The sequence below is a fragment of the Ceratotherium simum genome, chromosome 14 (genome assembly GCF_057802395.1).
Source record: "Ceratotherium simum simum isolate JZ-2026a chromosome 14, ASM5780239v1, whole genome shotgun sequence".
NCBI classification, from domain to species: Eukaryota; Metazoa; Chordata; class Mammalia; order Perissodactyla; family Rhinocerotidae; genus Ceratotherium; species Ceratotherium simum.
The window spans coordinates 64,124,933-64,150,736 of record NC_141913.1 but is presented as its reverse complement, the minus strand read 5'-3'; the positions used below and the strand labels follow the sequence as shown (position 1 = coordinate 64,150,736).

The window sequence follows — 25,804 nt, the reverse complement described above, 5'->3', positions numbered from 1 at the left end:
AGGGCGCGCTGTGCAGAGCAGTCTTCCCCGGGGTGGGTGGCATTTCAGAGAGGATGCTAACAGTTTTACGATTGCCCTGACTCCTGTGTCGTGAGTAGGACGGTGGACGGATCAAAATGTGGGAAGAGACGTGTCAGCATTAGACTCCAGAAGTGCGGGGACATGACGTCCTCTCTGTGCAGTTGTAAATCTACTTCTGTGATTGTCACGGGGCTCCAAACTTGCTCTCTTCTTTGCCACCAGAAGGTAAGCACCGCTCATGGAATCTGAGCTGTCTTGGCTCCGGCTGCTGTGACAATTACCACAGACCGCCCTTAAACAAGTCATTTCTCACTGTGCTGAGGCTGGAAGTCCGAGGCCAGGGTGCCGGTGCGGTCAGGCTCCCAGTGAGGACCCTCCCTCCGGTTTATAGATGGCCATCTTCTCACTGTGTGCTCACATGGCAGAGCGCAAAGAAAGGAAGCAAACTCTCTCGTGTCTCTTCTCATAAGGGCACAAATCCCACCAGGAGGGCTCCCCATAATCACCTCCCAAAGGCCCCACATCCTCACATTGACACACTGGGGATTAGGGTTTCAATGTCAGAGTTCTTGGGGGACACAGACATGCAGCCCATAGCAGAAGTCAGAAGAACATCAGATTTGGAGTGAAATTAATGTCCTCACTTTATAGATGAGAACAGTAGCCTCCTGTCAGTTGAGTCCCTGGGGAAATGGATGCCAAGTGGAATCAGACATGAGGAGATTTCTCGGGGTAACAACCGTGGGAGGTGAAGGGCCACGGGAGGGGGTGGGCAGGAAAAGCCTCAGTCCGTGACAAGATGGGATGGATCCCTGTGACAGGAGAGGGGGAAGGAAGGAGGCACGGCCAAGGAGTCTCAATAGGGGTGGTTCTGAGAAAGCCTTGGCCAGTCCAAGGGGTGCCTGGGCACAGGGATGGCCTGCAGAGGGCCTGGGGCTGGGGCAGAGACAGCCAGGCCCTAGCAGCCACCACATCAGTCACTGGCTGTTTGCTGAGCCTTGGAGGGGCCAGGAGCTGAGCTGGGCTCTTCAAACACTTCAGCTCAGAGCCATCCCCACTGTCTCTTCTCCCACAGCCCCCACCCGCATCCGCTCCATGGGGCTCTCCCGCTGACTCTGCCTCCAAAACGGGTCCCGAACCTGACCCGCTTTTACCACCTTCACCGCAGCCGTCCTGGTTAGTGTGACCTGGGTGATGATTTTACCATTAGTATTTACTCCTCTGCAGCATTAATTATTGTTAGTCTCCTCACAGGGCTCCTGCTCCTGCCCCTGCTCCCTGACCACTGTTCCCAACAACAGCAAGGACGTCCGGTCCCAGGGGGGTGGCTCAGAGGCTGGGGCAGGAGCCCTGATGCCACTCATGCTCTCTCTGTCTCCCTCTCCCCCCCACCTCTGACTCGCTCTCTCTCTCTGACTCTCTCTGTGACTCCCTACCTCCCTCTCTCTCTCTCTCACTCTTTGCTCACGTGTCTGGGGGTTGGTGCTGGCTGTGGCTGTGACCTCGGCGGGCTCTCTGCTGGAACACCCAAACGTGGCCTCCTCGTGTGGCTTAGGCTTCCTCACAACATCGCGCCAGGTTTCACGGAAAGCCTCAGAGAGAACTGGGTGGACGCTGTACTGCCTTTCCTAAACCAGCCCCGGAAGTCATGGAGAGCCACATCCACTGTATTATGTCCATTGAGATGGTCACAAAATCCACCCAGACCAAGGGGGGGTGAGGGAACAGCCAGATGAGGGTCCAGAAATATCGGCATAGTCCCTAGTGGGAAATAAAATCTGCCATTGTCCTGCCCTCTCCACCCCTCACCCCTTCACTCTCCTGCCCTCTCCACCCCTTCACCCTCCTGCCCTCTCCACCCCTCATCCCTCCATCCTCCTGCCCTCTCCACCCCTGCACCCTCCTGCCCTCTCCACCCCTCACCCCTCCATCCTCCTGCCCTCTCCACCCCTCACCCCTTCACCCTCCTGCCCTCTCCATTCCTCACGCCTCCATCCTCCTGCCCTCTCCACCCCTTCACCCTCCTGCCCTCTCCACCCCTCACCCCTCTATCCTCCTGCCCTCTCCACCCCTTCACTCTCCTGCCCTCTCCACCCCTCACCCCTCCATCCTCCTACCCTCTCCACCCCTTCACTCTCCTGCCCTCTCCACCCCTCACCCCTCCATCCTCCTGCCCTCTCCACCCCTTCACCCTCCTGCCCTCTCCACCCCTCACCCCTCCATCCTCCTGCCCTCTCCACCCCTTCACCCTCCTGCCCTCTCCACTCCTCACCCCTCCATCCTCCTGCCCTCTCCACCCCTTCACCCTCCTGCCCTCTCTACCCCTCACCCCTCCATCCTCCTGCCCTCTCCACCCCTCACCCCTTCACCCTCCTGCCCTCTCCACCCCTCACCCCTTCACCCTCCTGCCCTCTCCACCCCTTCACCCTCCTGCCCTCTCCACCCCTTCACCCTCCTGCCCTCTCCACCCTCACCCCTCTATCCTCCTGCCCTCTCCACCCCTTCACCCTCCTGCCCTCTCCACCCCTCACCCCTCCATCCTCCTGCCCTCTCCACCCCTCACCCCTTCACCCTCCTGCCCTCTCCACCTCCTTCACCCCTCCACCCTCCTGCCCTCTCCACCCTCTCACCCCTCCACAGCCTCCTCACTGCTCCAAGCTCTCAGGCACACTCGGCCTGAGGTCTTTGCTCTGGCTGTTCCCTTCATGGGATGCTCTTGCCCAGGACCCCTCAGGACTATCTTGCTCCTTTCAAGGGTTGGCTCGACTGTCATCTTCCAGTGAGGTCTCCCAACCACCCAACCCAGATTACAGCCCAGTTCCCAGCAGCTCCCCTGCGCTCCCTGCTAACTCCTTCCCCCAGTGCCCTCCCCGCCTCTACCAGACTGTGCAGTGTGTTCTTTTACTGGGTTTGGAGGTCAATGGCTCTTCCTTGCCAGGAGGACTTGTCTACTGACAGACCAAGCTTCCAGAACATGCCTGGCACAAGGCTGGTGCTCGGTAAGTGTGTGGACTGCCACTGACTCAAAGGAATTATAAAAGGACTCAGACAAAGGCATCATAATTACCTCAATTTCTCCACAGGAGCACATGGAGCTCGGAGAAGGGGGGTAGAAACTGTTTGCCCTATGGCTTTGTGGGCGGCAGCCTGGGGCGATGGGTCACGACAGCACCCAGCACCTGAGAAGGGAGCCAAGCCTGGGTGCTTCCCTGGGGACTGCGGTCCACATCAGCGATGCTGGTGACACCAGTACCCAGGAGCTGCCAGGGGACGATGGCGTTGTTAGTTTTAGGTAATGTTTTCAGGGCAGTCCTGGCACCTTTCCCCCTCAGAGGCTCAGAGCTCCCCTGTGTCCCACGAAAGCCAGCTTTCAGGAAAACATGGAGATTCCCTCGCACCAGGGCGCAGAAGGCTGCTAAGAGCTAAGGGTCTTTAATTCTTCTGCCCTCCAACCAAAGGGCATTCACTTTTAAATGGTGGACACAGCCTCACACCACAGGAATGACTCTCTAATGGTGGAATCTGGGGCTTCCTGGTGCTCCTGAGATGAGATCCCAGGGCCCTGCTCTGCCTCCGGTAGGGCCTGTCCCCGCACCTGGGACTACACAGAAAGAGCGGGAAGCAGGCTTCCAGGAGCCGGAGGACAACACCCACAGCTCAGGGGTGTTGAGCCAGGAGGCCCTTCAGAAACGAATCTGGAGACAGTCTGGAAAATGCACTTCGTCCAGAGGAGCGTTGTCTGCGGACAGTGGCAGATTCTGGGCGGGAAGAACAGTAGGGATGACAGGGAAGTGGTGAGAGCGTCTCCCACCCCAGGTCATGCTCCAGAACAAGGCAGGATGCCGAGTAACTGCAGAAATGACCGAGGACAGTGGGCTCAAATCGTCCCAGCTCACTCCTTCCAGATGTAACTTAAACTTCCCCCAAAATAGATTCTCATTAGTATTTTTCCTCCTCCTTTTTGGAAAAAAGAAGACTGGCTGTTAGCCACAAAAGTGCTCTGATAATTAAGCCCATTAATGCGGAGCTGCCGCCCTGTTCCCAGAGCGCTTTGCGGAGGGAGCCGCTGGTGTTTGAAACCCGCTGGTCACAGACAGAGCAGTCAAGTGAGAAATGACAACTGTCTGAAGATCATGTGACACAGAAAACTTCCGAGCAGCTTGGCAGCTTCATTTGCAGGAAGATCAGGATGCTGAATTCTAGCCCTTGTGGCGAAATTGTGGAGAACGCCTGCAGTAGCTCCATTATTTAAGAAGCATTTTCACTGTGTGTTTATTTCTCACGGCACTGATGATCTTCGCTGAGGCTCTTTTCTCTGCTATTTTAATTTATACGTGTGAAGTAAAATAAAAGTGTGTAATCTGGGGCTCTGTTGGCACCATCTGAATGACTCAGATACTTACAAGACGAGGCCCCAGTTTCCTGGCAGAAAGCCAGGACAGGTTGATTCTCCCAGGAGCAGTTAGAGGCAGGCAGGAGTGGGGTCTGCTTCTGCTTTGGCATAAAGGAATATTTAGTCATCTTAAGGCTAACTTAATTTTTTTGGCATAAAGAATTATAAACATGATGTGCTTCACATATGTGATTCCAAATTAGGTTAGTGATGCAGTGTCTGCCTTAGAGATCATAATTTAAAAACTGAGGAAGGGAAAACAGTTCTTCAAAAAGTAAAACATACAATTACCGTATTACCCAGGAATTCCATTCCTGGTATGCACCCCAAAGAACTGAAAACAGGGACTTGAACAAAAACTTGCACCCGAATGTTCACAGCAGCATTACTCACAGTAGCCAAAAGGTGGAAACACCCAGATACCCATCAACTGATGATGGGCAAACAATCTGTGGTCCATCCATACAATGGAACAGTATTTGGCCACAAGAAGGAAAAAATTCTGACAAATGCTATGATGTGGATGAACCTTGAAATCATTATGCTCAGTGAAAGAAGCCAGACACAAAAGGCCACATGATGTATGATTCCATTTATATAAAACATCCAGAATAGACAAATCCATAGACAGAATTAATAGTGGTTACCAGGGTGGTGGGGGAAGTGGGGAGTGACTGCTTAATGGTACAGCGCTTCCTTTGGGGTGAGGAAAATGTTTTGGAACTAGATAGAGGTGGTGGTTACACAACATTGCGAATGCACTAAATGCCAGTGAACTGAACACTTTAAAATGGTTAATTTTATCTTACATGAATTTTACCTTAATTTTTTAAAAAAAACTGAGCAAGGACTTCTCTCACTCAGAGGCCCTTCTATCTCAGCTTCAATCCATTCTTATCTCTCTTCCTGCAATATCTCCTCTCCAAATACACCAACTCAAATGCAGTTTCTTTATTCCAACGTGGAACGTATTTCTGAAGAAATATTCAACTAGAGTTGCACAGACACCCGCCTTGTGACGTCCTTGGCTGGGACACTGCCTGGCGAGTGTGGCAGGATTAGCAAAAGCAGCTGGTTGTGAGGGGCCCCTCCTTGAAGCAGGGTGGGGTGCACACGTCCTGGGCACATTTGTGTGTTTGTGTGACAGGGTGGGGGCTGTGGAAAGCCGTCCGACCGGCTGGGACCATGACTGCTCCGATGAGGAGACACCCTTCATATGCAGGGGCTCAAGCACTCGGATTCCAGCTTAGGCTGCACTTAGTTGCGAGGAGACATAGGATGTTCATCAGATTTTTTCATATCACATAGTCTCAAACTCTGGAAGGGCTGGAATCATGGGCACCAGAAGGAGTAAGAAGGAAACAGAGTCAGCTGTACGGTCCTCCCCACAGCATGGCTGCCCCCTGCTTTGTCTCATGTTGGATGATTGTGGGGGACGAATCTGTCCTCCAGGTTCCAGCATGACATCGGTCATTGAGGATGGCCTGCCACGAAAGGCACATGAACATCCGGGAAGTGACCCCAGAGCTCTGGAGGGGCAGCCAGCCTCAGATAAGCTGATAGCTTTCTCAGCTTCCCAGAAAAACACAGTCTTAGTTCTGGGCTTCATACGTGACGGCGAAACACACAACTTCTTTGCTAGAAAGAAGCCCGTGGGTGTGTTTTCCTTATTACTCAAAATCAATCTAAAAGAAATGGAAAACTAAACAAACAGGTATCTGCAGGAGCACAACCTCTTTTGCAGAAACTAGCCATCATTTTATAAACTTATATTTTTAGTTCTGGAATGTAAAATTCTGTTGTTGGGAATGGGGGGAACATGGTTTATAAACACTCGCTTCCAAACTAACAGCTTCCACTGTATCTTCAGTGAGGTGAGCCTGGGTCCCGGGCCCGCTAGCCTGCCCCCAGGAGAGGCAGACGGCCGCTCCTCCTTTCCTGCCTCTGCATCCAGTGGGCTCGATTCTCTTTGGGGTCTAGCATTCCAGCTCTGTGATTGGACCCGAGTGGGGACATCAGCTGGATCTTAGGGCTCGAGGGGCACTGAACTGAGGACAAGCTCATACCGCTCTTGTCGCTCAGGAAATTCCAAATGTTTTGGGAGCTGTGAGCCAGGAACTGTGGTTAAAGACCAAATATATCTGAGAAATATGTTTCAGTCATCTGAATGATCAAATACATATTTCTCTAAATCATCATATTGCAGTACCCTATACAGGTGTACCATTTTTTATCTTTTATACCATATTTTTACTGCCTTTTCTAAGTTTAGATACACAAATACTATTGTGTTACAAGTGCCTACAGGATTCAGTAGAGAGACATGCTGTACAGGTTTGTAGCCTAGGAGCAATAGGCTATACCATATAGCTTAGGTGTGTAGTAGGCTACACCATCTACGGCGTTTGCACAACGAGATCACCTAACGACGCATCACCACCACACCCTCTGAGTTTCCTTTATTCCCCTTGTGGAGCTCCCTGGACGGCGCTGTTGGGCTTCCTTCAACTAAGTCAGCGTAGAAATTTGGTGGGAGGGACACTTGCCCACTGTGTTAGGTGAGGAGGATTTCTCTGCTACTCTATCTCCATCCTAGCAAAAGAAACAGGAATTTTTTTTTTTTTGAGGAAGATCAGCCCTGAGCTAACATTCATGCTAATCCTCCTCTTTTTCCTGAGAAAGACTAGCCCTGCGCTAACATCCATGTCCATCTTCCTCCACTTTATATGGGATGCCACCACAGCATGGCCTGACAAGCGGTGTGTCGGTGCACGCCCGGGATCCGAACCTGGGCCGCCAGCAGTGGAGCGCATGCACTCAACCACTGCACCAACGAGCTGGCCCCAGAAACAGAAATTTTTGCATTTTAAAAGTCCTAAAAGCAAAATATTGTTTCTGACATTTCAGAACGATAATTACTGGAGAAATTTGGGTTTCATCCTTGATTTATGAACGACTAGATGATATTTTCCCACCCAAGCTTGAAGGAGAAGATTTGGGTGGGGGAAGAGGGGAGAGTAACTTTAAGAAGCAAGTAGAAAGAGACGGAAAAAAACAGGAGGTCAGTTTACATGCACATCATCTTGCTAAAATGACGGTCAGAGTTCATGTGAGTATGTGTGTGGCCAGAGCCTCGCCCAGGCTGTTTCTTTGAGCAGAAATAGTTGGCAGGAATGGAAGTTCGCTGTCCACCACAGCCCAGATGTGAAGGGCTGTGTGTAGAGCATCTGGGGACTCTACCATACGTCACCTCTTCTGTGCAGGCTCCTCTCCCCACGTCTAAGGAAGAAAGAGAAGGGCTCTAAGATGCGCCTCCACGCTCAACTGATCATATCTGCGCAGCTTTATGACATAAAGTGCTTCTCACGGACCACAGAAGTACAAGCACCTACAGGAGAAAACATGCTTAAGAAGAAAGTAGAATTTTCCATACACGTAATGAATCACTCTCAGACTAAGATTGTCCAGCAAAAAATATTGCTTTATTGTATCTAATTGTCTAACTACAAAGATAGCTGACACAAATATCAAACATTTCCTTTCCATATGAGAGTCTACTAAGAAGGGTTTCATGCAGCTCCTAGATGCTAGATGCGGGGTAACTTCTGGGATAACAGGCAGGAGTGCAGCCTGCGAGGGGCAGGCTCCTATATACACGCAGCCATACATCTTCAGCTCTTCACAGTTTTGTTCAAATGTTACAGATATGGCTTTTAGATTTTTGTTTCTTTCTGTGAGTTAAAAAAAAGACATAATCGTACAGAACATTTTAAAAATAATTCTTTCTTTGGGAGAGCTTTCTCCACCATAACATTGTTTAATGACTTATAACTTACAACCTCCACCTGCAGGTGCAATTCAGGCACGTTCCATGAGGGGGCAGGAATTCCTAAGGCACAACTATTAGGTTAAACATGTTTTAATTAAACCATGCTTTTTGGTTATGTGAAACAACAGGTCACTGCCAGTAATAGGGTGTAATAAGCTGTTAATTGTACAAAATGCAAGAGTAAAGAGCACACTAACCCATCTGTGAACAGTAACTAATCTGAAAACGTGCTACCGTCGCTCATATTAAAACCTTGTTTTTGGTAATCGTTTTCTTAGACGAAGCAGAGTTATAAGGCTTCTGTGAAATAATAATCTTACAGCTGAACAAATATATTACACTCCTTTTGTAACGTTATTTACAGTTACTTTCCAATTTTGCCATTTGGTAACATATGGGTACTTTGAGTGCAGCTCTCCTGGCTTTCTAAAGTGCATGGCTAACTGCATGACGTCAGAAAATGCAGACCTCTCAGGGGGCAATGGACCCCCGTGGAAGTAGCTGAAAAGCCAGGTTTGGAGTCTTATATGCATTTTCCAAAGTGGATACTGGTTATTGCTAACACAGAAACCCACGCCGGGCGAAGAGTGAACATCACCACCTCAGTTCTTTATTATTTATACATAAATATATGCCTATATATGTACATACATGCAAATGCAAGATCTATCCTATGACAGATAGCTTTCTTTTTTTGTCCAGTAACCTATCTTGTGCTATGTTTGAAGCCAGATTACAAACAAAATCCTAGCATGCTACAATTAACAATCCTACGGTTTCAGTAAGACAGGGGAGGGAAGGATATTATGAAAGAGCTGAGATGACAAACTGGAAGATTTCTAAAATGCACTGAATAAGGCAACAAAATTGTGTACGACAGCCCAGGAAAAGTTGAAAAAAGTAGGAAGCGCGTTAGGTTCTTCTCACAACGCCCAGCTTGCCAGTATTCTCCTAATTTATACGAAGGATAAAGCCTCTCGATGAAATGGTTTTACAGCTTTGGCTCCTACAAATACTCTCCTGGTACCTACAAATACTCTCCTGGTAGCAGTTCGATGCTCAGTTCTATGATGCCCTGATGCTGTGGTCTGTTAAATAAGGCACTTCCAGTACTGAAATCCTGGGGTACCCGACAGGTAGGCTGGGCTCAGGCCGCACGTCGTTACTCCCGGGAGAGGTGCCATCACGCAGTCGGTCTCCTGCACTCACTGCACCACACTCTCCTCACTTCCTTCTTGAGACGACTTTTCCTTCAGATGACGGAGTGGTTCGTCCGTCCTTCGTTCCTTCCTTCCTTCCTTCCAGAGCTACTTCTTTGTACATATAATATAAACCTTCAGTTAAGTTGGAAGTTCTGAGTGGTACCAGCTGTGTGTTCAGTTTATTTAGTCAGAAGTCTTTGTACACCGAAGCTCAAGTGTCACCCGTCGAATTGACACCATGCAGCGATAAGTGAGTTCCCAGGTCGCCAACTATGAATGGACATTGGTGCTGGAGAGGTCATTTCGTATTATTTCATTTACTGCAAGAAAACAAAAATAGAGAGAGCATTAGGGATACATGAGTCTGCATAAAACCACGTGAACCACCAGAAATTCCATCAGCCATGCTTTCCTAAGTTATGTTCAGCCTGTGAAAACCCGGGTCCCCAAGGACCCAGCATTCCTTCCTGCTTCCTGCCATGGTCCTTGGGGTGTCCTGAGCGCAGCACGCAGTTGCCCAGTCCCTGGCCACAGTGACTACAGGCGGTGGCGGTGGTCGAGCTACCACTCTTGTCCAGAAACCCAGTTTGAATCAGCCATTGGCGTTGCGATGGCGCAGCTCCAGAAAAGGCGCCAGGTGCGGATCCACGGGCCGTGAGCGCACCTTCTCCAGGCAGGAGAGCACAGCTGATGTTTCCGTAGGTTTGCAAAACCCACAGACGGACACCCCCATGGAAGCGCCTCTGTCAAGTCCACCCTCAGTGACTCCACCACCCTCTTGGCCGTCACCGATGGACCATGTCAGGGTGGAGAGGGCCAACCACCAGGCCTGAGGCTCCTCGTGTGGGGCTCTTCCTTCATTTCTGCTGCCTTGTCCACGTCCACTATCAGTGTGTGATTTTTGGCAGCCAGAGAGGAAATGAGCGAAGCTGGCAAAGGCCCTTGTGAGTGAACCGCACAACATCCCCTCCCTCCACCCCACCTGATGGGCACCCAGATAGGGGAAATGTCACCAGGGAGGCTGTCACCACACTCACTTTCCTAACAGAATTTGGAGGTGGGGAACACGCACTCACGTCACGGAACTGCCCAGGTTTCCCTTTGCCGCCCAGATAAACGCCATGTGTTTCTGCAAAGGCCCTGGCCTGTCCGAGGGCGGCTTCCTGGAGCAATTAGTTGGCGCACATTTCATCACCCCCACTCCCTTCCCTAAATTCCCTTTCAACATCCCCCCCCAACTATTTTTAAGAATAACAATAATAAAACACTGTTGGGGGAACCAGGAATTGTGTCATGGGAACTGATAAGAGAGCTTGCTGGCACTGATTTACAGTCAGGAACCTGGACTGCAAACCCCAAACCACTGGCTCCTCCCAAAGGTGCTGCCTGGGTATGGACCCAGGGCAATGGCAGCCACCCTCTGCCCGAACCCACCTGCCACCTAGGTGAGGGGGCTGCCTGCGGGGATGAGCTCATTTCAGGCCACCACCAAAGACACATAGCGGGCCACGTGGGCTCCAGGCTACCTGTCTGCAGAGGACACATCTGGAGCCTGCAGAGACACACAGCCCTGCACTCTCTGAAGATGGCTCGGCCTTCTCGGGCAAACACGGGAGGGCTGGCGCTCACCTCGTCCAGTGACTCTTCACAGCCGCTAATGAGGCAATAATGAGGCCCTGGCACTCAGACCAGCTCTCAGGATGACACTTGTCCCCAGAGTGTGCACGGGACAGGTCCTTAGCTACAGGCAGTGTTTCCACGACACTCGGTGGAACGGCTGCACGAGGCCCACTAGAGAGCCCAGGGAGTGCGCTGCCGAGGCAGCAGGAGGAGGGCCAGGGAGCTCCCTCTGCAGTGCACAGCTCAGGCCACACAGCTCCGCCTGGACAGTGCCCTTCTCCAGCTTTCTCCATCACTCTACCTGCTACTGCTGCAACACACCTGAGGGAGGCCTCACCTGCGCACCTTCCTGGTTCCTGGAGTGCAGACGGGGTGTGGGGGACATGACACGATTTCACAGGCCTTCCCCATTTCACTTGCTTAGCCTCTTTCTTTTTTGAGGTACATATCCAATTTATATTTTTCAGAACACTGCCACTTCAAAAAACACTTTGACAGGGCCGGCCCCGTGGCTTAGCGGTTAAGTGCGTGCGCTCCACTGCTGGCGGCCCGGGTTCAGATCCCAGGTGTGCACCGACGCACCGCTTCTCCAGCCATGCTGAGGCCGCGTCCCACATACAGCAACTAGAAGGATGTGCAGCTATGACATACAACTATCTACTGGGGCTTTGGGGGAAAAAAATAAATTAAAAAAAAAAAAAAACCACTTTGACAAAGAAAAATCAAAATCCCATTTCTTTAGGGTGTGTCTTGGTAATGAAAGGGCTCACCTACAGCTGAGATGTCTCTGTACCAAGCAAAGCAGGTTGAACATACCTAAGAAGATACAGAGCTTATGAGCAGAGAGACTAGCCCTGGTGAGGAGCTGGCAGAGATGAGTTAAGACGACGCCCCGCCTCGCAGCCCTTCACCATTTGTGTGTGAGCACTTGACAGCTCACAAGTTGCTTTCATGGTCATCATCTCATTTCATCCTAAAATCGACCCTAGGCCATGGGCACAGCAGGTCTTCCTAACCCGTTTTCAGACTAAGCAACAGGCTTGGGGCCATACATGTTGATTTCTGGACTCCAGGGGTCAGTCACCACTGGGTGGTGGGTACTGCTGGGAAGGTGGAAATGGAGCTAGCAGGGATGCCTTAACCAGGGGTGCAAAAATCAGCCATGACGCCTCAAAGCAGAGGGATTTCATGGATGGGGACACTTGTAAATAGAATCCCACCTGATAGAGAAGTGATGGAACTTCTCAATTCCATCTCAATTTTACTACACCAAGAGTCTGGGTTTTATTTCTCATTCCACTTTTAAGGACAGTTGAAGTCTCAGATGAGATCTGATTCTAGTAGGATAGTGTAATATGGATGGGGATCAGGAGTGAGGCCTGAGGGTAATAATGATCAGGATGTGAGGGAGGCCTGAGGGGTAATAACGATGGGGAATGCGGGGGAGGCCTGAGGAGTAATAACGATGGGGAATGCGGGGGAGGCCTGAGGGGTAACAATGATGGGGAATGGGGAGAGAGGTCTGAGGGGTAATAACGATGGGGAATGCGGGGGAGGCCTGAGGAGTAATAACGATGGGGAATGCGGGGGAGGCCTGAGGGGTAACAATGATGGGGAATGGGGAGAGAGGTCTGAGGGGTAATAACGATGGGGAATGCGGGGGAGGCCTGAGGAGTAATAACGATGGGGAATGCAGGGGAGGCCTGAGGAGTAATAACGATGGGGAATGCAGGGAGGCCTGAGGGGTAATAACGATGGGGAATGCGGGGAGGCCTGAGGGGTAATAACGATGGGGATGGGGAGGCCTGAGGGGTAACAATGATGGGGAATGCGGGGAGGCCTGAGGGGTAATAACGATGGGGATGGGGAGGCCTGAGGGGTAACAATGATGGGGAATGGGGAGAGAGGTCTGAGGGGTAATAATGATGGGGAATGGGGAGAGAGGTCTGAGGGTAATAATGATGGGGAATGGGGAGAGAGGTCTGAGGGGTAACAATGATGGGGAATGCGGGGGGGGCCTGAGGAGGAATAACGATGGGGGATGCGGGGAGGCCTGAGGAGTAATAACGATGGGGAATGCGGGGAGGCCTGAGGGGTAATAACGATGGGGAATGCGGGGAGGCCTGAGGGGTAATAACGATGGGGAATGCGGGGAGGCCTGAGGAGTAATAACGATGGGGAATGCAGGGGAGGCCTGAGGGGTAACAATGATGGGGAATGGGGAGGCCTGAGGGGTAACAATGATGGGGAATGGGGAGAGAGGTCTGAGGGGTAATAACGATGGGGAATGCGGGGGAGGCCTGAGGAGTAATAAGGATGGGGAGGGGGAGGCCTGAGGAGTAATAACGATGGGGAATGGGGGGGAGGCCTGAGGGGTAATAACGATGGGGAATGCGGGGGAGGCCTGAGGGGTAATAACGATGGGGAATGCGGGGGAGGCCTGAGGGGTAATAACGATGGGGAATGCGGGGGAGGCCTGAGGGGTAATAACGATGGGGAATGCGGGGGAGGCCTGAGGGGTAATAACGATGGGGAATGCGGGGGAGGCCTGAGGGGTAACAATGATGGGGAATGGGGAGAGAGGTCTGAGGAGTAATAACGATGGGGAATGCGGGGGAGGCCTGAGGAGTAATAACGATGGGGAATGCGGGGGAGGCCTGAGGGGTAATAACGATGGGGAATGCGGGGGAGGCCTGAGGGGTAATAATGATGGGGATGGGGAGGCGGCCATAAGCAAATCAGCTGAGAATCGTCTAGTTACTCAGGGCTTACAGACCACAGGAAAAATAACATCTGTTTGACAAGATAAAAGGGGAAGAAACATTAGAAGTGGGCTTCCCCTTGCTGCCCACTGGGGCACCTGAGCCTTGGAGGGAGCGCCTGCAGCGTGTGGGAGTGAGGAAATCATTCAGCGTGTCCAGGGCCCTGACCAGAGGCTACGGCGTCCCACTGCATGGCTGCTCTGAGACTCATGCCTGACCCTGCTTTCTCTGACCCCATTCGGGGCTGGTAGGAGGATCTCAGGAGAGCTGGAAGGGCCCACCAAGTGAGCAAAGCTCCTGGTGCCATCACTGTGGTCTGGTGGTTTCTGATGAGCAACAGGCCAGCCCTTCCTCCCAACAGCCTGTTGGCTGGGATGCTGGGTCATCAGCTCTTACTGGTCTCCAAGCCCGGCAATGTCAAATTGGGGTCACGATGTTTCAGACACCTCAAGAATGCACTCAGGAACCATCACACATGGGCAGATCTCCTCCAGGATCTTCCCTAAGGGCACTCCATGGGATCGAGTGGGCCAGGCAGCCGCGGACAGAAAGCGAAGATGGGCAACCTTCAACTGCACAGGGGATGGTGTCCCACACAACTGTCCACACAACTGAGGACAGTACAACCATACGGCTACGCCTTTTTCCAGAGACACAATCTGTGCCATAACCTTGTAAGGAAACCAAGATGGTTCCCATTTCTCAGATGGATCAAGAACCCATCACAGAAGGGCTGACTCAGGTCAGGTAGTCCTTTGATGGCTGGGCTGAGGATGAAAACACAGGACCCTACTGCCCCTCTCCTCCTGGCCACGACTTCCTACTTCTCTTCCGTGAGGTCATGGTTCTGAGTCCACACCAGGGCGCAGTGGCCCCCGGGGGCTCTGTGTTGGTTATTTTGGGAGTGGCTTTCTCTCTTTGATATGGTTGTGTCGATGACACCTACGGTTTCCCACAATGTCTTCTCTCTACTGATAATTTCCATCTTCTTATTCAGCTTTTCCACCGACACAAGGCTTTTCTTCTCTACAGAAGTATTTTGAACTGCAGGTAGCATGTGACCCTCCCGGCTCGTCAGAGACCTGAAAGAGGAACCTTCGCTGTGCTTCACGTCAGATGTCCCTGCAACAGGATGTGGTGAGCTGTTACACCACAATTTAATTTAATAAGAAGGGTTTTTTTCCCTTAGATTTAATTTTTCTCTCAAATGCTCCTAAGGTGGAAACTGTTGTTTTTTTCTAAAACTTACGTGGCAGTTTGAATTCTTGTTTGAATCTGGGATATGTGTGCAGGATGCGTGTCTCCCCCGCCCCATCTACCTCTGTATACATATGGAGTTGAGTGAAAAGGAAATTTGTATTTTTTAAAATACAAAAACTAAAATGTATGAAGTACAGGCATAGGTTTTCACCTGTACTTATATTATCTGTAAATATTAACTATATTCTTCCTAACACTGCATAAAGACCTCTTGGCTACTCATAAATGAGCTGTGCATATTAACAAGGTGAAATGTCCTTTTTAAAGTAAAATATTTGCACTTTCATATAATGAGTTTCTTCTTTTTGGTCACCATTTTGAAGGAAGTTGATGTTAAAGCCTCATGCTGTAATGTCCACCTCCTGGGCCTCACTCTCGGGTTCTGTAGGACTATATTGAGAACACTGCAAACCAAAAAGGAATTGTGCGAGTCTAAACACTGCCTCATATATTTCGCCCCTCAATGCCCAGCTTTTAAGCAAAGTTTCCCCACATTTCTGAATTCTTGGTTTCTGAAAGCAACTAAGGATCTCAAATCAAACTTTAAGGAATGAGCAGACTGATGATTGACCCAACATTTACGCAGTCCTTCATGGTCTCCTCTGCACTTGCACACATATTATTCTTGATCTTTGCAACAATCCTATAAAGAAGGCAGACATCGTAATTCTGAGTTTGTACGTGGAGAGGCCATGGAAGGCTCAGCAAGTGGAGGCAGCAGGCCCGAGGCCCTGGAGCTGACAGGGGAGGAAGCTGAGACCACGACTTGGTGATCTGAGCCTGGGGCTGGCCCCACACCCCACCTGTACACACCTCGGTTCTGCGTCGTTCTAGATGGCTCCCTCGTAGTTCCGCTGCCAGATCTACAAGGGAGACGTGAATTGTTTTCTAATACTTACTAGGAAAGTCATGAAAGGCCCAGGATGCTAGGTTGGGGCCCCCTGGCTTATGCTGTGAAGGTGGACGGACACAGGGGAAAAATGGTCCCACAGCTCCGCCAGCCTGCTGTTGGTTCCCGTGCCTGCCGGTTCCCTCTCCTCCCACTTCTCCCCGCTCCGACCCGCAGGGCTGCTCAGCGCTCAGGACCCAGTGATTCTGAGGTGAGGGGAGGGTGAGGGGCACAGTCATCACTTTCCTTTTCTGTGGCACTTCTCTTACAGCAAAACAGAACAACACATCAACATACCGCCCACCACACACACAAACAGGGTGTTCTGTTGAGCAAAAAAACCTTCTTTTTCAGTCACTTCTCCTGTACTAGCTTTTATGTGCTTTAAAAATCTTTTTTAAAAAAGGAGAAGAGGCAGGCGACCAAAGGAACCGCACAGGGTCTGCACTCGCGCCTGTTTCCCACTGCACCGTAAGAACAGACACGAGGTGTCTGCATTTCCTCTGCTCTGAAACAACGGCAGGATGAACTGAGTGCTCGAAGATGCCAGCACAGAGATCAACGCCAGAGCGACATGCTGACACACTGTGTCACAAACTTGACTCAAAACTCCCAGCAGAGGCTGGGTAATTTCAGGCCTCGAAAGAACATGCCAGGCCTGAAGGGGACCCAGCACCCTTCCGACTGCCTGCACGTGCTCGACCAGTTGTTAAGACTGGACATCCAGGGTAGCTGCCTGCCCCGCCGCTGGCTGGGACCCCTCACCCCATGCAGCCTCTGGGGCGGCTTGCTTACCGCTGTCCTGACAGCCATTTATCTCGTCAGTTCCAAGACTTTATTATCAACTGTCCTACTTCCTACTCCGTGTGAAGAAGGGATAGTGTGTGCTCCTGTGTGTGACTTTAAATAACAGTGACTTTGAGTGAAGTGATAACAACATCACTTTAAACTGCAAGAGGAAAGAAAGACGACGGAGGAACACCCAGGTCCTGACATGGGACGCCCCTTAGATCCTAGGAAACACAGGACGTTCCATGATCAGAGTTAAAATATAAATAAACCCTGGAGGAAAAGCAATCCCTAAAGAGTGACAGAAACTACAAAGAGAATATCTAGGTGGTGTTTGTTTTTAAAGCTGCCTGACCTCCTATTTTCCAGGAGAGTGCTGGGCCGTGCAACACTTTCTCACAGGGCAATGGACCAACTCTGAAGCCAACAACTCCTGAGGATCCTACAATTTTCCAACTTCTCTCAGACCTAAATTCTCCCTACGTTCATGCCACATCATTTCAAACCACCACTCAGAGATTTGTGAGCAACCTGCCAGCAGTTGGAGGCCTGTGGCCTTCCTTTAGAAATCTTGATGTGAGATCTTTGCCTCCTGAACACGTGCTGTCAGGAGAAGGTGCAGCTGGAGAGTCTAGATGAAGGAAGACCTGGGTCCCGTTCTCTTCTGCCTCTGAAGCCCTGTGTGATGGGTTCCTGCACTTGCCTGGCCCTGAGGGTCTTATCTGTGAAAATAGGAGGGTTGACTGAGAACCTTCTGCTCTACGAATCGGGGAATTCTTCCCTCTTCTCCAATAGAGAAATAAAGTCCTCCTAGATTAGAGTTCTGTGAGCCGGGGATTCGAAAGTGCATGCACCTCACAGCATCTCTCACAGCTCTCTGGGAGGTGGATGTTATCATTATTCTTATTTTGAAGACAGGACCATAGACGGCAGGAGATGTGCCAGCCCTCACACAGCGGGTGAACAGCAGAGTCAGGAAGGGAATCAGCCCTACTGTTGGAGGCAATGCAGTCCTGCAAGCCAGGGGCTCCACGGATGTCAGCAGAGAGGGGACGAGGCTGCAGGCTCCGCCCTCGACACAGCGATGGCTTCCTCAGGGTGTAAGGCTCTCCAGGTCTGTTTTCTATACGGCAGAATAATGTGCTAAAAATGCTCCCACAGATGCTCTAATCATCCTGCTTTTCTACAAGACAGATGCGTGTGCACGCACCAGCACTCCCTGGAGAACTTTCAGTTTACTGATTGTTGGAAAAAGAAGAAAATTATCAGGCATGTGAGTGAAAGTCACACTGTTCTGAAGTTAACGCAAAGTCTGAGCTCAACCACAAGACACACGTTCTCACAAAGATACAAAATGGTGACGGGGGACGGGGCTTGACTCTTCTATACTTTTAATTTCCATATTTCCTACAATGCACATGTGTCCCCTTCATTATCAGAACAAATATCTGTGTAGGTTTTTTAGGTTAATGCAAACATCAGCTGTGTCTTTCCGTTCCTGTCACAGAGAATCTCATCGGACGTAGCTGTGAGTGACGACCGGGCAAAACAATGGAAAAAGCTGGCTTGACACGACCGAGCTGCCTCTCCTGGCCCACACAGCTGGGGGCCGTGCAGTGGGCTCTGCCCTTCTTCCTTGTCGGGAACCCATCAGAGTTGGGGGCCCTGCATGCCAGGATATGGGGAAGCATGAGCCAGAAAAAGCAGGCGCTAGAATTTTCTAGGTGGGTGTTCACACAGACATTGATCTTAGTTTCTTAGGAACTGGATTTGGGCCTAGAGAATAAGAAATCTGGTTCAGCAATGTTAACCCAGCCGCACTGTTTAATCCTTGCTTTTTAAAAAAAGGTTAAGACCATAAGAACTATACTTTGCAAATAATACTTGTGTCAACTTTAAAAAACATATTTGTTTATATAGGTAAGTATTAGCTTAATTACATACAACACATTTTAAAGCATCTTCCTCTTTTTCAATAGTTATGTTAGTTCCAATAAAGAAACCAATTGTACTATGAATTTTTAAAATTTAGCAATATTTATCTACTGCTGCTTAGCAAACTAGCCAGCCCAGCAAGGATACTGTCATTTTTCATTCTTGGTTTTATACATGCTACGATGTTGCTTTTTCACCAAGAGAACTATTTCTTTAAAGGCATCATTGTCCTTTAAACAAAAGCACTATGGGAAACAAAGTCTTAATGATTCCACTGAGGAGTCCACACAGGATTACATTCCTATGGCAACATCCCACATGGCCTTGCGTCCTATGGACTCTGTGTCACAGCTCACGATCAAATTAGATACTGCATGTAAAAGAATATATAGCACAAAAGCAATTGTTACTTGCTTACCGCATTTTCCTCTGAGGGACAGAAAAATGCATATTCTTTGCAGAGCACAAGTCATCAAAAATATTTTTATTTTAAGGGAAAGTCAAAATAGCTTTTTGAAGAGCAAAACAAAATAGGAGGGACATTCTTTCCTATTCCTATAACTAAAAGGTAATTTTAAAAAGTATTTGCTAACTTTCCCAGAAAATACACCTTTAGCTAAATTTAGTGCTGTAACCTAAGAGGATAATAATTTAGGTAGACACAAGTAGAACCAGAAATATCTCAAGCCAAAGCTGTTCTTAAAAAACTAACTTCTCAGAAGTCTCCAAATGATGTCTGATGTACTAAATCTTTACAGTATCTAATGATTCTTGGTAAGGAGGGTAGCTGTAAATCCTCACGAACGTATAGATTTTTATCGCTGTGACTGTCCCCGCAAGGGGCTGTGACAGATGTGTCCCCCACACTTCTATGGTTTCAGTGATTGCCGAAGATACAGCGTTCACGTTTTCCACTGGACATGTACATTTAGACTTATTTGGTTCTTATTTAAGGTATTATGGTAGTTGTGAGCTAAGTACCTGAAAACATCATGATTAAAGCCACAATTTAGAGATCAGAAAATAGGAAGCGGAGAGAACATGCTTTTGTTCCACTGTGAGAGTGTATTTGGTCCGATGCAAAGAGAGGACTGAGGTGCGGGCCCTGAGGAAAGTAAGTGGTGTCTCTCATGTGGGTTTTTAACTTCTTGAGAAGAGGCAACCTCTTAGAAAGTTTGCCGTAAATACTTCCTCCTCCGCAGGTAGGCACTTTGTCAGTAAGCCCCTAGGTACAGTGGGCTCTGTGTCCACCCAGCCTCCTCCGGTCCATCCGGCAGCCGCCCAGCAGCTCCTGCAAGAGGCACTGCATCTGACACTGTGCGTTAAAAAGAGGAGCCATTTTGCCAGGACTGGATCACAACCGCGGTAATTCTGAAAACACTAAAACCCTTTTCTACTTTTCTGATTTTTTTTTCAAACATGCTTTGTGAAGCAGTGGAAAATCATACAGTTTCTCAAGTTTCATTAAAAAGTAAGTTCTCCTGTTACCTCGGGTGTCCTGGACCTATTTCAGCCTTCACTTATTTTTATCTTTTGATCATAATAAGCCACTGCCACAGGGCCCGCTATTTTTGGAAAGAGAGAATGGGGCAGCAGAGGGACTGAATGACAACAAGTCACAGTTTTAATAAAACATGACCCTCCCAACTGGATGTGGGGTTGGCACTGATGAACACTATTGTCACGCGGGGCTGTCAGCCATTAAAACAGAACGATTTTCCTACCTTCAGTGCCTGCTTCCTTATTTAGCCTGAATACTCCAAATAACGCAAACGCCCTGAGTGGAAACTCCGGCATCCGTGGGGACCGGGCCAGCCACGTGACGAAGGCGCCACAGGCTCGTCCTCTGCGTCCCCGTGATGTGTGGCAGGGCGTATGCTTTCCATCACCTGGCCCATTATTTTATCTGTGCCCAACTCTCATTCCACAGTTACTCACTGGGATCATTAAACCACCAACTAGCATTTTCCCAGGGCTTTCTTTGTGCTGCTAGAAAATACATTCCCCCAAATTATGAAATTCCTATTCAAACAGAACTAACAGAATTGAAAAAATAAAAACTTTTAAAGCCCCCTTTAATTAAAAAATAATAATAAATGGACCCAGAGAGAGTGACTGCTGCGGGCTTGTTAGGTTTGCTTCCTCCCGTTACCCTGCCGTGGAAACACAAGAACTCTTCCTCTGGCTGCTAAGCACGAGATCAGGGGACTCAAAGTCACAATGCATTAACAAAGGGGTGCTTCCTTCTTTATAGGGAAAGGAGGAGGTGGTCAATTGTTGCTGCTCCAAGTCTGGAATATGAAGGACTCAAACGATCCATCAGCCCGACTTCAGCAGCCGGGCGCCAACCAGGCCCCATCAGCCTGGCACAGGCGAGGCGCCCTGTAAACCCACCCATCAGGTGCCAGGTGTGGGTCAGAAGATGCTGCTCATTAAGGAAGCAAAGGAGACGGCTCAAGCCCACCTGTTCCTGGGTTCACAGGAAGTGAAACCACACCTTCTTATCGTTAAATGTGACTTTGAACTAAATCCTCACCTTGCCAAAGAATTATTAGCAAATTTGTTAGGTGTGATCATCACATTGTGATCATGTGAGAAAATGGCCACTTAAAAAGGCAGATGCACCCAAGAGATGTAGGGATGCAGAGGCATGGGGTCAGGGTCTGACTTTAAATAACTCAGCAACAACAACTAGAGGGAGAGAGGAAGCGTCCGTGCTGTGTCTTGCCTGCCCAGGGGCTGGAACTGGGTGAGGGGACGTAGGAACCCATTATACTGCTCATTCCACTCCTGTGCATGTTCGAAGGTTTCATAATTAAACACCAACACTGTCTTCAGAGAGAAGCTGGAGCCCAGGAGAGGCCGGTGAGGGGCCAGCTGGGCCTCCTGCGTCTGGCCCGCTCTCCAGGCATCCACTGGAAGGGGCCGAGCCCGTCCCACGGTAACGTGGAGGACATGAGGGTCTACTCGGGCCGTCCTGGCCCTGCGCCACACTCACAAGCACACCACCACCAGGCCCAGCCCTGCTCCTGTGCCCTCCATGGACCTGCAGCCACAGCACCGCCTGGAGCTGGGAAGGATGCAGATTCTCAGGCCCCACTCAGTCCCACTCAACCGTAACATTTTCATAAGATCCCCAGTGACTCGATCCTCACTCACAGAATGTCTGAGAAGCCCTGGGCTGGTTGGGGGCGACCAGGAGAAGCAGCGGAGAAACCTTTCACTGCCCCAGAAGAAACTGCCCCTACAGACATTTCCCCAGGGCTCGTCCCTTGAAGGCTGCGCCCTCGTCCCACGGCCGGGAAAGCACACTTCTCTCACCTTCAAACTACTCTAACCATCATTCAAATCTTTAAGAGGAAATTTTGTATGAGTTTTTTTTTTTAACTGAAAACATACTACTACAAGTGACATTTTGCTTGATTTGGGGATAGCCCCAAAATTCTGAGAAGTGTAGTAGAGAATGACACGGATATCTGGGGAAGACAGATGCTAAGTGGGTGTGGTGCTGAACAGAAAGGAGGAAAGGAAAATGACCCACTGAGAACAGTTCTTAAAAAAGCTGGATTCTTACCCAGAGTTCTGAAATTACCTGGCTGGTCAAGAGGCAACCTGCAGCACCGAGGGAGGGCCAGGAGCCACTGCCCGCATCACTCTACAGGATCGGAGCTTGGGGACCAGCACCGCTGCGGTGGCCAGTGCCCCAACCCCAGAGTCATGTGGAGGCAGTCCCCTGGGGGCACTCCTGTGCTCACCTGCTGGCCGTAGGCCTGGCTCGGCCCAGCAAGGGCACCAGCCGCCTTCAGCTGCTCTGAGCCAATAGGCATGGACACAGCAGCCCAGGGTTCTGGGTATGGAGAAAGGAGTTAAAATAATACGCAGGGATTTTCATTTTCATTGTTAGAGTTTGCAAGTGATGCTGTTTTTAAAGTACTATTTAAAATTGTTATTGATGCAACTCCACACTTCTTAAGCTGAATTCCTGCAATGCCACCTCCATTTTACATCCGGACGACCTCCGCATGCACTCGGCACCCACACATGAAGTCTATGCACCAGTGTGAGTCAGTGACTGCGTCCTAGTCCACTCCCGCAGCACACGGGCCTCCAACTCAGACGCGCCTGTCTCTCAGGGACGGGGAAGCTGGGTGAGGAGAGGGCAGCGCAGCGCCTCACGTCTGCAACTCGCCCTCGCTCCGCAGCTGCAGGTACCGCTGCAGCAGCAGCCGGAGAGAAGAGTCACAGGGCCTCCGCCAGTGCCAACACCGGGACGCCAAGAACACGGGGGCAGGAGTCTCACTCCACAAGCTTCTCTTCCTGCTGCTGGCAGACGAGCCGAGGACAAGCTCAGAGGACAGGCAACATCTCCCATCTGGTGGGCTTATACACGCTGCCCACAGCCACCCCATTCCTAGCCGAAGAGGCAGTTTTCCTCCCTGGGAGGCTGTTGAGGAGCATCTGGGAGTAAACTGAAGGTTCAGGGTATGGCTGTAATGTGTGTAGTACAGTTTTGTTTCTTTGTGAAATGACGAAGAGGAGGCTAATTTGCTGGGAGAGGCTCTCGTGCAGAGAGCACCGGATTTCCTGCAGTAACATCTCTAATTGTCTCAGCATCGAAGAGCAGTCCCTTGAGTTCAATTTCAACAGAAGATCCAAATATCGCCACCGCATCTTGGGCTGTACATACCTCTTCTCGCTTTATCCTCTGGCATCTTGAGTTTGCTGCCATGTAGCACCAGGCTCTGCGTCCTCTCCGAGCCGTCTTCCAGCCGACAGCCCAGTCTTGGCTGTGGCTCCCCACAGGCTGGCCTGAGATGAAGGCATGAAATGCTTCCGCCCCTCCTCTCCTCTCCATCCTCCAGGGCATGCCTTCCTCCAGCTGCTGAATCTCAAGGAAGGGTCCCCCTCAGACCTTCTCCTGAGCTCCACACACACAACTCTGCACTCTCCTGCCACCCCACTGCCGAGGCCACCTCTGCTTCTTACCTTCCACAGCCAGGTCCCCAATCAACCAAGCCGATCCCCGTGTGGGTCCTGAGTACGTCACGTCCATCCACTTCTCCCCAGCCCCACCACTTCCACTAGCTCCAGGCCGGGTTACCTCAGCACCTCCCACCCGCTGCTGGCCTTACCTCACTAATGCACCCAACCCACAGCCAGAGCCAGCGTCTCCAAGGTGGAAATCTGAGGGAAATGCCCCCACAGGAGGCCCCATCTCTTCACACCTCCTCCCTCAGCTCCAAGCCCAGCTGCATCCAAGTGCACCCGACACCTCTTGGCAGAGCCCGGCTGTGATGCTGCTGCCTGGGACACCAGAGTCCCACTGCTAGCCCCCTGCGCCCCCTAGGAAAGGCCACCTGGTGCCTCCTTGGTGCCCAGAGGAGCTGGTGAGCCAACACTCTTGCTACACTACTCTTTAACGGTCTGGTCTGCTCCCCTCCCCCACTAGACTCAGCCCATCCTGAGGGTAGAAACAAGTGTTGACAGAGCTGACCTGTTTCTTTATTCCATAAGGATCTGAACAGAAAAATCACAGATGGCATGAAAAAAAAAAGTGTGCAATAACCAAGCTGGTAAATTACTCTTAAAAATTCCTAATTTAGAAAACAATAGGAAGGAGAGGGAGGCAAAGAGTTAGAAAACTACAGGCAAATGAGATAGGTCCCATAATCTTTAGGACATACTGACCCTGGAGTGGAAACAAAAAAAAACCCAGATTGAATTTTTGTATTGATTATCCAATTATTAATCTTTATAGAAGCTATTCCAACACTGCACATAATGAGTAATTCATCAAAGTATATTAGGTGCCATGGAAGTTGCATTCGGTATAAAGGGCCATTAAGTTTCTTGTAATTGCACATTACTGGAGCTTTCGTTAGTTCTAAATCAAATCAACAGGACCGGCACGTATGCGCTCTAATTGACTTTATGTAATAACAGCATGCCCCTGGTGATCACCAAAATGAGCAGCCTTGCTGAATTACCAGAGTCCCAAAGACCGCTTCTCAGCCCAAGTAGTGGAACAGCATTTCTAACAATACTTGAAAGAACAAGCAGAAGAAAGCACCTGTATCTCCTTCCTGAACATGGAAGGGAGGCCCAGGGCCATGAACCTGGGACCATGGTGGCCAGGGACACAGCCCATAGGACGGGCCGGAGCATGCTCACAAGCCACTGTCTGGAGGAAATCCTATCAATCAACTGCTCCTGAGGTTGAGAAACAGGAAACCCAAGCCTGGAAACGTGTCGTGTCCCTCAGCGGCCTCGCACCTTATTAAACGCATTTTCCACACGAGACAGAGACTGCTGAGATGTGGAATAGACAGCCTTTGTGACTAGGCTCCTATCTTCATTCCTCTGAAAAGTCCTTCCTGAAGTGACCTGTAAGCCCCTCAAATTCAAAAGCAGGAGCACTGTCACTCACTGGCCTCCAGGATTCACATGGCAATGACTCAGGTACCATCTGGTGGCCCTGCTTTGTCATCTTGGATTGTTATTTAACTTTTGAACAGTGTTTAGTTGTTAACTTGTGCTCCCTACTCTGCTCTAATTTTTCAAGGGGTCAGGGGTCTATCTGCTCACGTGTCACAGCCCAAGAACGCCAGTAATACAGTAAGTAACCTGCAAACATCATATCTTTTGAAAGTTGAATTGATCCTTTCCATGAGTTTCAACAAGACTCAGAGACAGAGCAAGACCTAACACACCTCACCTGCAGGACCCTAAGCATTTATTGCTCAGGCTGTGGTGAAATTACTACGATGATAATTTGCATATTGTCTCATGTTTGTTGAATTTCTTCCTTTCGGCAGGGCTGTGAGCTATCCGTTTGGAAATGTTAGCATTAAGTCCTTCTCCATTTATCTAAATTTGGTTTCTGAAGAAGGCTTAAAATATGTCCTCTGGAAAAAGACTGTATATGTAGAGAACAAGCTACTCAGAGATATTTGTTCACAGTAAGTGTTAATCGGACTGAAGAGCAGCGAGACTTTCCACTGCGAGCCCAGCGAGTGGCTGACTTCACAACCGCGGCAGCGCTGGAGGTTGACCCGGGGCCTCACCCTGAGCTGGAGGACGATCTGACGCCCATTTCCGTAAGTA

The 25,804-nt window shown here is 50.1% G+C and overlaps 1 protein-coding gene across 6 annotated transcripts in view; it reads right to left on the bottom strand.

Moving 5' to 3' along the window:
• Positions 1-7,874: 7,874 nt before the first annotated feature.
• The window catches only part of NFATC1 (nuclear factor of activated T cells 1), a 128,035-nt gene continuing 110,105 nt past the window's right edge, over positions 7,875-25,804 (bottom strand). For all 6 annotated transcript variants that reach the window (XM_087439371.1, XM_087439373.1, XM_087439372.1 and 3 more), the window contains one exon: positions 7,875-9,765. In XM_087439371.1, the coding sequence (XP_087295497.1) occupies positions 9,716-9,765 (50 nt within the window). In that variant the 3' untranslated portion in view covers positions 7,875-9,715. The remainder of the gene's footprint in view (positions 9,766-25,804) is intronic.